Here is a 14,503-nt window from a genome sequence, read left to right as displayed (position 1 = left end):
ACCTTGCTCCACTACTCAAGAGCCGTGGCCCTTGACGAGACACTTCCCTTTTCTGACTTGATTTTTTCATCTCGAATATAGGAATGGTGGCAACCTTCCTCGGGGTGTTGCGATGCAGATCCAATGACAGCGTACATGGAAAAAGCCTACCAACATTTCTAGCACACAATAAGCTCGTTGTTGTTGTTAGGATAAAAATCATAATAGTAAAAAGATAAAGTGAAAATAAACCTGCTTAAGATACCCTTTGAAAGCAAAGCCATCAGATAAGCACAGCCCTAGGCTAATTCTCTCCCTCCGGCCACCCAGGCAGCCTGGTGAGGGATAAGGTACTACAAGGAGAAGGCTTTAGGTTCCTGAGGCTGCAGGGCATGCTCTGGAGGAAGGATTTCAGAGGAAGTGCTGCCACATCTACCAGTAAAAAGGAAAGAACAAGGTCCAGGGCAAAATCCCTAACCCGAACCTCTGATGGCCACCATGGGGCACATAAGAGTTTGGAGGCAAGTCATTGTCTGTCTGTGTGACCTTCATGCTGAAGACATGGGAAAGACCCCAGTGTAGGTGCGTGCAGGTGAATAAAATGTGCAGATAGGTTGAAGCCTTGTGCTTTGTGGGAAGAGCAAAACAACCAAGAGTCTACATTTAAGGAAATATTATTTTCTGTAGAATTACAGGCAGGGGCCTGAGATGGCCTAGGACAGGGATCCTTTCCTAAGTTCCCATGACAGGAAGAGGGGGGAAGAGCAGGGGGTGAACTTACTAATGAAGTAATCCGAGGTATAGCGCGACTCTGGGTAGGGAGGGTTGACTCCATTAACTTGGTACGGCTTCACATCCTCTGCAACAGACAGGGGAGGGATGAAACAAAGAGGTCAGCGTGCAAGCAACGCTCAGCCGAAGAGGACCCTGGACAAAAGGACCACAGTGATCTCAGCCCCTCTTCGCAGAAATCTGCATGTCCACTGACTGAGCTGGTGTCGGAGTCTCCCCTGACTGGGGCCTTGTCTAGAGACGAGCTCACTAAAGTATGGCTAAGTTTATGATTCCAGTAGCTGCAGAATGGGATTTAATATCTTGGAGAGCGCATTCTAAGGGGTGGGAAGGCATTCACCCCCTTTCTGATGCATGCGTGTGCTGCCAGCAGCCGAGGCTTGAAGGCATCTTGGGAGGTTACCAAAATCAGTCGCCAATACTCAAACTGATCAGGTCCAAAGCTTTTCAGAAATATAGGACAATCTCTAGACGGGTAGATTTTAGAGCCTCCATTTCTTCCAACAGATAGATGTCTGGTTTTTTGTTTTGTTTTTTTTTTTTGCGGTACGCAGGCCTCTCACTGTTGTGGCCCCTCCCGACACAGGCTCCGGACGCGCAGGCTCAGCGGCCATGGCTCACGGGCCCAGCCGCTCCGCGGCATGTGGGATCTTCCCGGACCGGGGCATGAACCCGTGTCCCCTGCATCGGCAGGCGGACTCTCAACCACTGCGTCACCAGGGAAGCCCCAGATGTCTGGTTTTTGTTTTGTGTTTTTTCTGTTGCCCTCAAATGTCAAGTTCAGGCCCAGATAAGATGCTAGTAAGGTGACTCTACTTAGTGAAATATGACAGGGCTCATACAAAGAGAGAGAAGAGCCACATAACCAAACTCCTGTCCAGGTGCCAACCTCCGTAGGAATGAGAATGGAACATAGATGAAGGTATCCAAGCAGAGGAAGGCTCTCTCCATGGAACTAAGGTGAGCTTGTGGATCATCTAATGACCCTGGAATCTGGTGGTGGGCCCTGACCGTTGTATGGTACGGTATGATTACGTTTCACTGTAAGGATCAGACGTAAAGACAGAGGGTTGGTTTGGGTTTCTCCTCAGGTATTTGATAGCTTGTTGGGAGCAGAGACTGCTGGGAAAACAAGTTTATGCCTGCACAGAAAAACAGTTCCCAGCTGAGATAAAATGATTAAACTCGGCTTTAGCAGCTTATCAGATTGAAACATCCCCTGTACCTTTGGCCTGCCACCCCACCCAGCAAAGCTATGTTTTCTCGGCGCTGGGTTGCCTTAGTTTAATCACAGAACAAAAGCTGTAGCCTCAATACAAACATCACGTTCAGTTGTTCAAAGACCTGAAGAAGGACGATCCTCCTGCCTCTCTCCCTTGAAAATGTTGTGAGATGTTCTCAAACCCACCCCACTGTTTCCCAATTCTCCTAAATTTGCTTGTATTATTCCTCCGCAGGAAGGTAGGCCAGAAGCTACCCCACGAGTCCGCATCATTACACAAAGAACACAGGACAGGAAGTTCGACTGAAAAGACCTAGGTTTAAGGAAACAAGTGATGTTGAGGAAACCACCTAACCTGTCCTCATTTTACAGACAAGGACACCGAGAGAACATGCCCTTCCCATGTCCCAGGGTTGTTTTGAGAGTCCTATGAGAAAAACGGAGTTTCAAGCCCTTTGGAAACAAGGAGGTGCTGTACAGATGAGTTATAACTGATCAGAGGCAGGTTTAGACACTCCAGGAGAGCTGGCTGCCCCAGGGTGAAGACTGGAGGGAAATGGTGAATTAGCAGCATATATTGGGGCGACACGGTCTGGTGTACCCCGCCCCCCACTGCTGTGTTTATAAGCCAATGCTTGCATCAGATCTGTTCTGAGCCTGCTGTATCTTTTCCCTCTATACACAGGTGCTCACGTCAACACGTGTGAGTCGTCTGTGTGCAGTTACACCGAGATCACGGCGTGGCTTCGGGGAAGGCTAGATTCACCTAGCTCTCGACTCTGCTTATATTTTTCAGCAGAAGCTGAGGGGAAGGGGAAAAAAGATAACACTTCTGTGCCCAGAGGAGTCTAATTTGGGTCTCTCCTGGGCATTGCAGAGTGGAAAATATCCTTAAACAAAGGAAGGTATTATATGGAATAAAAGTGCTAAGCCCGAGTTCTGCTCCTTGCCCCACCCCCCCCCCCCCCCCCCCCCCCCGTCACCGCGTCTGCGCCAGGGCTTGGAGCTGGTGACCACAGGGAAAGGGTGGGCCTGGGTCAGAGAGGGCAACAGGCTTCTAGGCTTACAGTCAGCTGGAGGGCACTGCTGACTGCTGGTAACTGCAATTTATTTTAAGAAGAAATTCAGAAAAATAAGCGCAAAAACACCCAAGTTTGCCGCCTGCTGCTGTTTCTATACTCAGCCAGGACTGTGGTACATGAGTCACTTGGTCCAGAAAGGTTGGAAGAGGCTGGTAGGGGAGGCCATGTCATTACAAGGTTGCAACACGGCGTCCTGACATAACCCCGGTTTCTGCTCCAGATGGAAAAGGTGTACCTCGCGACTGCAATTCCAATCTAGTTAGTGGGCAGAGAAGCCTGCTTATTAAGAAGCTCTGAGAAACGAAGAAGCTTGGATGTGGCCATGGATCAAGACAGTGTGTCTTAAGATTATCAAAAAAAAAAAAAAAAGAGAGAGAGAGAGAGAGAGAGAGAGAAAGAAAGAAAGAAAAACTCTCTTGTTGCTGGCTGTGGGCACTGCTTGTTCAAACAGTACATGAGTCTAAGATAAAGTCTGGGATCAGAACTTTGCATACCAATAAGCTTCAGGAGTACAGTCTAGCTACAGATTAAAATTGGAACCTCCAGTACACAGAAGAAAAAGAAACTAACATTTATGGAACACTTGCTATTTACCAGGCACTGTCTACGCCGTGCTGTGATTGGATGCCCAGGTGATGGCATCGACGTTGCGCCACTGGGCACGCTCCCGGACCTACTCTCGAAGCCACGCCCCCCCGGCTCCCACCTCACCCTGCCCCCATGCATTTACCTTTCTGCAGGATCTCCAGATGCTCCCACAAGATGTCCCCAACAAAGTCTGGAGCCAGCTCGAGAAAGCAGTCTTTCCCCAGCGCACAGAGGGCTGCCCCGTTCATACAGAACTTCTGGAAGTCCACACCCTTTAGGCTGAACTCATTGACGGCCCACATTACCCAGTCCCGAACATGGGTCTCTGTCCACTGCCGGGGGTCTGCGGGGAGAGATCAAATGACGTTCCAGCAGATCGAGCTCTTAACTCTTCCCCGAGCCTCAGAGACAACACGAAAGCATCTGACCTTCACTGAGGATGTTCTCGGATTCATAGAATTGGGAATGCCTGATGGGGCATCTTCCATAACCCTCCCCCCCACCCCCAGCCCCGCATCCAACAGCCCCATCTTCTCTATCCTGCCAGCTAGAAGATCACTGTCATCAGCTAGAAAGGAGCAGAGAATTCTCCACCCTTAGAATCTTCAGACCGAGATTCCAGGAATCTCCTCTTTCACTGCCTTATTTCCATCAGACTCTTTTAAAGCCTGGGACAAGGGAACAAATGACTTCTTTAACAGCAATAATAACAAAGTCAAGTGTGCTCTGGACGTTGCACTCACCTCTCCCTGCTCTTAACTCTTATAATTTACTTGAGACCATTATGCTTAATTATTTTTATCTTAGTTAATCATGGTTAGCCCAGTTGTCCCTGGGTATCCAAGGAGGATTGGTTTCAGAATGCCCTCGGATACCAAAATCTGTGGATGCTCATCTCCCTTATATAAAAGGGCAGGGTACAGTCAGCCCTCTGTATCCGTGGGTTCCTGCATCCGCAGATTCAACCAACCAAATCCGACCTGTGGTTGGTTGAATCTGCCAATGAGGAACCCTCGGAGGGCTGACTGTAATCACAGCAATTACTAACAGTAAGCCATTCGAATGATACTTAGTAATAACGACATTATTAGGTACCTGTATTATACCAGATACCCTTCAAAATATATACACATCACAGGCCCTGCGTTGAGTAGAAGTGTAGGACAGACGACATATAATCTTCACGCATGACCCCTGTTTTAACATGACTACACCAGCTAATGACACTTAAAGAGCTCAGATGATGGCAGGCTGTGATGCCGACAGCATGCCTGCTCTCAAGGTTACCCCCTTCAATCTAGACGATGACTTTATGAGATGTTGGAAAACCCAGTGGTCAGAATTCGCTGTATTCTGCCTTGTGATTGGGCATCGCTGTCAGCTGAGGTTTGTGGGAAAGTAGAATACGTGGAAAGGTAGACAGATACACTCACGGAATCTACCAAAGGCTTTCGTCTGGCAGGGTGGAAGCCTCTCATGCAGCAGTAGCACTGGCCTGGTCTAAAGACAGCTTTTGTTTCTCTGACTCAATAGAAAAGTGTTCTTTCTGCTCTCAGCTGTTCAGGAAATGCTGCTTGGTCAAGGCTTACGTCTTCCCGCATCATTTTTCCTTTCTGACAACGCAGGTCACTTCCCCTTACATTCCTGAATAAACCCTTTTGGATGAGAACACCCAAAGGTAAATACATTTCACCAAAGGACACGGAAAAGAAAAGAGTAGATTCCCAGAAATGCAGCTCATCAAGTTCATCCAATGGTGGCCCAGAATGACTCCAAGACCATGCCTTCCAAACTTGTCTGTACTATGGAGGCACTTGAGAAGCTTCAGAATTACTGATGTGACCAAAAATTGTGACTTAATTGGTCTGGGACCTGACCTGGACTGTGGAAGTTTTTGACGATCCCCTGTCTAATGTGCAAACAAGTTTGGACACCACTGCCCTAAAACCAAGATGGCAGGGGCAAGCCTGGGAGATGAAGGAGCATCAGTATGCGTCCATGCTTGTTCCAACAGAGGTCTGCAACGATCTGTGGCTGCCGACTGAAGCACGGTGAGTAATAAGGTCTATCTCACTCAACAGGTAAGAAAACTAACCATACCTCGAAGTCTGATCCCATCCTCTCTCCTTCCAACTACAAAACCTACCTTTTGGAATTCCCAGCCGTTGCTGCTCCTTAGAGAAACCACTGAAAGTAGCTTTCAAGGCTTGAGACATCATTTCTTTGCTGCTTGGAGTTAGAAGTGGAACATCTGCACATTCCATATCTGTAAGGAAAAAATAGCACATGAATACTAACAAAAACGAAGTAGGTGATGGACGTTAGCTAGACGGGTGGTGGTGATGGCGGTGCAATAGACACAAATATCAAATCATTATGTTGTACACCTGAAACTAACATAAGGTTCCATGTCACTTAGACCTCAATTTTAAAGCTAAAACTAACTAGGTAATTAACCACCCATAAAATATAATGGAGCATGAATGGTCTGAAGAAGACAAGCTGAGAAATAACTGTAGTAGCATCCTCACCAGGGCAGGTAAAATTTGGGGGGCTTTCTACAATGTGGTAGGGCCCTTAAAAAAAAACCAGAAAAACCAAAAACCTGACTCTTGCCTCATACGCCCTGCCTCTCTGACAAAATACGTTTATTCTTTCTGTATAGCTCTACTAATTCCCCCATAGCCCCTACCCATCCTTCACACTCACTGAGAATATTAATGTTTCTACGCACTTGCTGTTACCTATGAAAAGGAAGTAACAACATTCGTTCAGTAAATAATTATTTAGCATTTGTTACGTGCAAGCGATTAGCGAAAGAACAGTGAACAAGACAGTAATGATCCCTACCCTGATGGAGCTGGATATCAGATTCTGGCAGGGAAATCAGTCATTAAAAAAACTATTTACACAGTTAAACGTTCAAATACAATGTCAGTAAGGGCTTCATAGGAGGAGTAGAAGATGCAGTGTTAACACATAACAGGGAGTCCTGCAGGTCTGGAGGAATCAGAGAAGGCCTCCTTTAGAAGTGAGATGTTTGACCTGAGACCTGAAGGATACACAGGAGTTTTTAAAAAACTACTCCAGACCAGTGGTTCTCAAAGTGTGGTCCCCAGACCAGCCATATCAGCATCACCTGGGAGAACTCAGCCCCACCCAGGCCTCCTGAATCAGAACCTCTGAGCGGGCGGAGCTCGGAAATCCGTTCGTAACACAGAATCCAGGTAATCCTGATGAGCACTAAAATTAGAGGGCTGTGATCCGAGATAAGAGAATAGCACAAATGAAGGTCCCGAGATGGGGGAAGAGGGGAACCTTGGCCTGTTTTAGTATCAGAAAGATCAATGCAACTGGAGCAGAGTGATCAAGGGGACAGCAGCTTTAGAGGAGGCTGAAAACGTAAGTAAGGAGTGTGTTAAGGAATTTATAATTGTATCCTGAGCAAAATAGGCATTGAGAGTTTTATGCAGAGGAATGACATGACTACATTTTGTTTGAAGAATATCATCTTACGGTAAGTCTATTTTTATTTTATTTATTTATTTATTTTTGGCTGCATTGGGTCTTCGTTGCTGCGCGCGGGCTTTCTCTAGTTGCGGCGAGCGGGGGCTACTCTTGGTTGCGGTGCACGGGCTTCTCATTGCGGTGGCTTCTCTTGTTGCGGAGCACGGGCTCTAGGCACATGGGCTCAGTAGTTGTGGCTCATGGGCTCCAGAGCGCAGGCTCAGTAGTTGTGGCGCACGGGCTTAGTTGCTCCATGGCATGTGGGATCTTCCCGGACCAGGGATTGAACCCATGTCCCGTGCATTGGCAGGCGGATTCTTAACCACTGCGCCACCTGGGAAGCCCCAGGTAATTCTATTTTTAAATTTTCAAGGAACTGCCATCCTGTTTTCTCACAGTGGCTGCATGATTTTACAGCCCCACCACAGTGCACAAGGGTTCCACCTCCTTGCCAACACTTACCTTCTGCATTTATTAGCCATGCTAATAGATGTGAAGTGGTATCACATTGTAGTTTTGATCTGCATTTCCCTAATTATTAGTGATGTTGAGCATCTTTCCATGGGCTTATTGGTCATTTGTGTATCTTCTTTGGAGAAATGTCTATTCAAGCATTTTGATCACTTCTAATACAGTGATTTGTCTTTTTGTGTTGCGTTTTAGGAGTTCTCTATATACCCAGAAGAGCTGATAGCAGGGTCTTGAAGAGATATTTGTACACTCATGTTAATAGCAGCGTTCTTCACAGTAGCTAAAATGTGGAGGCAACCAAGTGTCCATCAACAGATGAGTTGGATAAGCAAAAGGTAGTATAAACGCACACAGTACAATACCATTCAGCCTTACAAAGGAAGGGAATTCTGACATATACTGCAACATGGATGAGCCTTCCCATTATGGTAAATGAAATAAGCCAGTCTTGAAAAGACAAACTATATAAGGGACTTAGAATTGTCAAATTCATAGAGACAGCAAGTAGAATGGTAGCTTCCAGGGCCTGGAGGGAGGAAGGAAATGGGGGGTTGTGTCCTGGGGACAGAGTTTCAGTTTTACAGGATGAAAAGGGTTCTGGAGGTGGATGGTGGCAAAGGTTGTGCAACATTATGGGTGTATTTAATCCCACTAAACTGTAACTTAAAAATAGTTAAGTTGGTAAATTTTAGGTTATGTTCACTTTACCACAATTTTTAAAAATGGGTTAAAAAAAAAAAAAAGATCGCCTTAGCTGCCGGTAAAGAATGGTTTAGGAGGTTAACTCCAAATGGATGCAAGAAGACTTGTTAAAAAGCTCTTGTATCCGTTGTGGTGAGGGATGATGGTGGCTTTAGCTAGGAAGATGGCTCTGCAGAAAATGTAAGTGGTCAGATGTGACATGCATATAGGAGGTAACACCTATAAAACTTGATTTATGTAGGTGGTGAAGAAGAATGAGGAATCAACACCTGCAGGTCCACAAATGCGTCCTCCTTTGCTATTGCCACATGCATCTTTATCTCTGCTGTGTCCCTCTTGTACTTGCAGACCATGTTCAAAGCCAAGATACATAGATATGGTTCAAGTTAAAAATCCTCCAAATTCACCTCAGGCACAATTTCCAACAAAAAGCAAACAAGCAAAGAAATGACTTGAGAATTCCTACTAGCTGTCCTGTGACCTTTAGACAGCAATGCACTTTACTGCAGTAATTTCCAGAAGCCCGCCTGCTCACCCTGAATCTTCAGTGTCTCATATGAAACTGACAGAAAATGGCGGGGCCGCTAGAGAAGTTCCTCCACCAGCCATCTCTAAACCCTGGCTAGTTAAAAAGTTCCCTGGATGTAAGTAATGTGTTATTGGCTGGATAAAATGGAAACATAGGAGGGAAAAAAAAATGATAATTGGTGACCTCTGAAAAAAGAAACAAATATATTGCCTCTGAATATCAAAAAGAATGGAAATTACGTGGCAAGAAAGAAGGGCAGGCAGCTCTTTCCCTCAGTTTGCTTTGAGCGGTGCTATCAGGAAACTGCCCAGAGTCTGCCCTGTGCCCTAGAAGAACAGAAGGGTTCACTGCTGTGGCTCTCCCAGGCCCTGCACTTAGGGGGATCTGAAGTTATAGGGAGTGGAGAGTTTGGGTTGCCCTGGGACATGCCCAAAAAAAGCCTAGTGGAAAAATCAACACACTTCCAGGAAGGTTGACAAAATGCTGGAAAATCCCAGATTGTTAGGGGGGAAAAGTAGGGGGATGGGATAAAATGTTGATTACATAACATCCAGCCCTTTGAACAATGGAATAATCATCACATGAGTCACTAAGAAAGACATCAGTGCTCCCCCTTCGTCCCCACTCTCCTCACCCAAGAACAGCTAAGGGACAGGTCCAGGAGATCTTCCCTTAGAGTGGAAGTCAGTTTGACTTTAGAGAAAAGGGCTCTCTATTTAACCAAGAGTATCGCTTCTGAAAGAAGGAACAAATGCAGCAACCCCAGCTCCCAGCACAGGAGTCAATCAACAAACGCTGGATGAATTCAAAGTCTTCCAAATCTGAATCAACTTTCCTTCCCTTCGCTCCCATCCAACACCAATTCATGAACTTGAACTGTGTGGGTTTTGTTGTGTGTGTTTGTTCCCTCCACTGGATTTATGACTCGATGAAAAGGACTCTACTGATGGCAGAAGTGGGCCAGGAAAATGCATGTGGAAAATGTGGGCCAGGCCAAATGGACCAGCAGTGGTTCTGCTGCAAACTGGAACTGAAGGATGCGGCTAGGAGGCCCCAGACATCTTCTGACAGGAAAGCCTGGGCAGTTGGATGCTAGGGTGATGTGAAGGCTGAGGATGGCAGCAGGGAGCCCGGAGCCCGCTTCCTATCACAGCAGTGCCCCAGCAGTCCGGCCAGGACAGGGCCTCTGGGCTGACAACTCCCCATGCAGGTTTCCACGTCCTGTCAGGGAGCCGGCACTTCCAGGTTCTGGCTTGTTCTCTCCAAGGGAAGCAGCTGGAATTAACTTGTACCTGTCCACCGCAGTGCCATTCTCAAAAGCCTGGTCCACATGGTGCTGCACGGCACCCAAAGGCTGTGCCCCTGACTGGGGACTCAGAGCGCTGGGTCTCTGGAAGAGGTGCTCCCAGGCCCGCTGGGGAAAGCCCACCACACACTTGGGACACCTGGACTTGATGAGCTCAGGAGAAGGCGTGTCAGTGCCTTTGGACCCAAAGGATTCAGACAGGAAAGTCAGAGTTTTATCTATTTTCATGAAGTGTGGAATGGAAGGTTTAAAAAAAAAATCAAAACTCTTCTGTAAGTGAATGAACCATCAGTCAGGATTGTCTTTTTTAGTAGCACAGGCACTGCATGTAAATGATGAAGAATAACCACTTTCAAAAGTGGTATTAACATAAAACACTAAACTCTCATCATGAAGAATATGAATGCAAAAATGCCCTCTGTGTTGCTCATTCATGTTTGTGGCGGTTCTGTCAATTACACTGACCAATAAAAATAATGAACTCATTACACAGGTGGAGAAGCTGACATGGTTTGGCCCAAGCAGGCATCTCTGTTATTCTGACCACAGCTTATCTCATTACCTATTAAAATACTTTGCTATTAGGTACCAAAAATATTTCTAATTTTGGCAACAGCATCTATAAATTAATCAATGCTCCACAGAAGTTAACTAATTGTATTTTATGGACAAGAACTAAAATTGCCTTTGTGCTAATAATCGTACTTGCAATATCTTGAATTGCAATAACACATTTGTTTCAAAATGCTGAGCACCTGACCTGGAAATATACTAGGCTGATACGGTGGAGGCTCTAAGTATATTTATGAAACATAAACATATTACAAGTATATTCGATTTCTGACCCAGGGGTTATTCCTCAGGACCCTAAATCTGAGTTAATATTTATAGGAATCACCCAGATTTCTGAGAGCAGAGTTGTACAGAAGCTAGTGAGCAAATAACGGTCCCAAACTCTGTCCAGTCAAGACTGCACAGTATCGGAGTAGAAATTAGATAGTTTTTCTTGACTCAGTAGGAACACAATGAATTGTGGCCTTTTCAATGCAGGGAAACATCTGCTTCTTTTTCACTGTGACCTAATCCTGAACAAAAGCTTACACAGCCCAAGGATGTTTTAAGTCAAATGTGGAACAAGGGTTTCAATTCACTCATAATGGAACTCAAAGTTAAGGACTGCTCAGCGCCCAAGAACCCATCAACGACATGTCACGTGACTTTTCATACCATTCTGTTAAGTCGTTTGAAACCGAACGGCTCGTATCAGCAATGTTACCTAGAGTCTAAGCCTGAAGTGGCGCTGGTTCCAGGAGAAGTTCAAGACCTATGGCCTTGCTGAACTGAGATGTTCCTCCTCTCACCATCCTCAAATAAATGGCAGGAAGACTGGAGCATCTGGGACCCGAGGGTTAGGCGATGGACTAGAGATCCAAGGTGCACATTCCAGTCTTGTGCAGCCATTGGACTGGCCAAAGCCTGGTGGGTTACCATGACGACACCGGCCACGGGTGGTGGGTATTGCCCCAATCAATAGCAGCAGGAAAGAAACACCAGGAATGAATGATACGCCTTACATCTGAAAACCGCTACGGTCCACCGAGACCCCTCCCATATACTGTTCCCCAATATGCTCACAACATAAAGCTTCCGGGGGGCCTGGGAAAGTATTACAGGGCCCCCACTTCACAGATCAGAAAACCAAGACTGCAAGAGATCAAGAGCCTGCCTTAAACTCCATCTTTCAACTCTCACACGTCCAAGGTCTTTCCATTCAATGCCACTGCTGCTGCAAACAGGAATGCATCAGAAATCCAAGAACACTAACATTTCTACAGCTGAGACACAGAAAACGGGACTTTTATTTCTCAGTTTGAAAATGAGATACACTTGAGTCAGTAAATTAAAAACTTAAACAAGACCATTTCTGGATCGAAGAAATCCAGGATTTCATATAGCTCGCCCCATAAAGACATAATTAAAAGCCATTGACAGAACCGACTGTAATCTTTTCCTTTCTTGGAACCAAGGGTCTTGAGGCTTCCTTCCTTCCATACGAAGTAACACACGGTAAGTGACAACCTGGCCTCCTTCCCTGTCTGTGTTCACCCCTGAGTCACCCTGATGCGCAATTGTGCACATAATATAAGGTTAATTAGTTACATAAAGTCTGGCTGAAATAGGTTTCTTAAAGTGAAAGGACCAAGGAGAAACCTTCTCATTCATACAGAGAAGAAAAAAAAGGACACTTGTCCCAAATGGAAAGAGAAGATTCTGAAGACAGGGGGAAAAGACACAGTGGGACAACGCACTGGGCTTGCTGCCTTAGCTTGCTGGTCAAAACCCACGGGTTCTCAGTTTTGCCACTTATGTAATCATGCTGGGTAAGCCACTCCATCAGTGCATTGTTAAAAAGAGGTCTGTTGATAGGTAGTGTCTATATCCCTCATAGGGTTTTAAATTTTTCATTACGCCAATTTTTAAACACACACCAAGGTAGAGAGACTAGTATAATAAATCCCTATTCAAAATCCATCAACACTACCAGTTTTGATTTCGTCTCCTCCCCACCAACACAGAAGAACTGTAAGGCTAATCCCAGGCAACATGCCATTTCACCCACAAATATTTTATTGTCACGAGGATATTCTTGAGATAAAGGAGGATCATACCATGAAAGCTTACAAGAAACAGATAAGCTCATGGAAAAAGAAAATAAGGGCTTCAGATTACTTTCCACGGTGCTTAAATCTAGGTCTACATTTCATTCATTGGTCCACTCGAACCACAGAACTTCTTTTAAAGCAACATTATCATGATCTGGAGAGTGATGAAGTTGGATCAGAGAGGGATGATTTCAAATCAGGGCAGCCAGCCATTCCTTTGACCACCACGTCCTACAAGCAAAAGACTGCAGAGGTAATTCCTCCTGACTGCTAAGGTCCTCAGGAACTTACAACTGTAACTACGAGTGGGCAGAAAGAGCTGAGGATTTTGGCCAGCACCCAAAGGGCAGATGTCAAACTGCCTAGAATAAGAAAGGAGGCACCTTTACCCCTTCAGATCAACAGAAATGGCAAAATGGCTGTGGTCAGTGACTGATTCTGAACAATCAACATTGTCCTTAGAAAGTTGTTACTGGTCCCTAGGAGAATTTACCCAGTGAAGACACTAATATCTCAGAAGGCTGTGAAAAGGAATCTCATTCAAACTTTCTCTCATTCATACAAGGAGGCATTGGAACTAGGAAGGAAGGGTCCTCTTTGTCCTACACTCCTGACTCCAAATCCCGTTACAGGCGCTAGAAACTTGGCAAGGCAGGGCTTCCTGTTGAGGAAGTCAGTATAATCCACAAAGCTTCTGGCTGAGGCTAATGCAAAGAAGGGAAATGTGTTCCTCCTCGGCCCCTCGACCCCATTTTCGCAAACCTAATGAAGTGACAAAGTGATGAGAGACAAGCAGGACCCTTGGCTCCAGCAAGAGCTCAGCAAGAACAGCTCAGCGCCATGGTTGTACCACCCAACCCAACCAAGCAGTCCATCGCTGCCCCAAATGATGGGACACCCTGACCCCAAAACAGAGTTTTCTTATCAGTCAGGGAAACACAACTGGGCTTTGGTCCTTCTCTTGATACCAATGCCCTTGAAGTCACCAGCGAATTAAAAAAAAAAAAAAAAACTCTGAGGGATGGAGAAAGAAGCTGCACAGAAAATCCCCAATTCACCCTCCAATGATCTGACTGACCAAAAATTCGAGCCAGTCTCCAATTACTGCCTCGGGGAAATGAAGCACGCTGCTGGGGTACAGCGTACCAACTCAAAGGTAGATGCCTCTTCTCAGAGGGAACTTGTCCCAGGACAAAAGAGATGGTCCTCTGAGAGGCAAAGCAGGCTGCAGACTGCCCAGGGAAGCCTGCCTCGGGCCCAGCAGCTGGGCCTGGGAACCAAGGCTGCAGAGACAGCCGAGGACCCTGAACATCTGTAGGAAGTGACTTCAGTCCTCTCCCTTCTCCCCTCACCCACCCCTGTCCCATCCCCCAAAAGGAGTTTTAACGCATTATTACCACTGAAGTCCTGAGGATTTGGTGACTCACCAGGCTCACACATGGTTCCAATGAGCCCTTGACCATTACATGGTAGGGAAGCAGGAAAAACAAATGAAAGCGGTTGTAATTCGGCAGCCAGGAGCTTAGACCTGCCAGACAAAAGGGACTGTGGGCGTGTTCCCCAATTCGTTCAGGCACCTGACATGCACAAGCTATTTTTAATCACTGGATTTATTTCTTTCCTCCCCAACCCCTCCTCCAACCTCCACCTCAGCAAATGTTT

General features: G+C 46.1%; 1 protein-coding gene across 1 annotated transcript in view; it reads right to left on the bottom strand.

The window, feature by feature from the left end:
• Positions 1-14,503, bottom strand: part of ETS1 (ETS proto-oncogene 1, transcription factor) — a 65,268-nt gene that overhangs the window by 26,355 nt on the left and 24,410 nt on the right. The window contains exons 2-4 of the mRNA XM_029207989.1: positions 5,810-5,929; positions 3,806-4,006; positions 761-838 (exon numbers count right to left, since the gene is read on the bottom strand). Of these exons, the coding sequence (XP_029063822.1) occupies positions 761-838; positions 3,806-4,006; positions 5,810-5,929 (399 nt within the window). The remainder of the gene's footprint in view (positions 1-760; positions 839-3,805; positions 4,007-5,809; positions 5,930-14,503) is intronic.

This window comes from Monodon monoceros, unplaced genomic scaffold, assembly GCF_005190385.1.
Source record: "Monodon monoceros isolate NGI ecotype Baffin Bay Population unplaced genomic scaffold, NGI_Narwhal_1 Super_Scaffold_7, whole genome shotgun sequence".
Taxonomy (NCBI): Eukaryota; Metazoa; Chordata; class Mammalia; order Artiodactyla; family Monodontidae; genus Monodon; species Monodon monoceros.
This window is presented reverse-complemented; position numbering and strand designations above follow the sequence as displayed.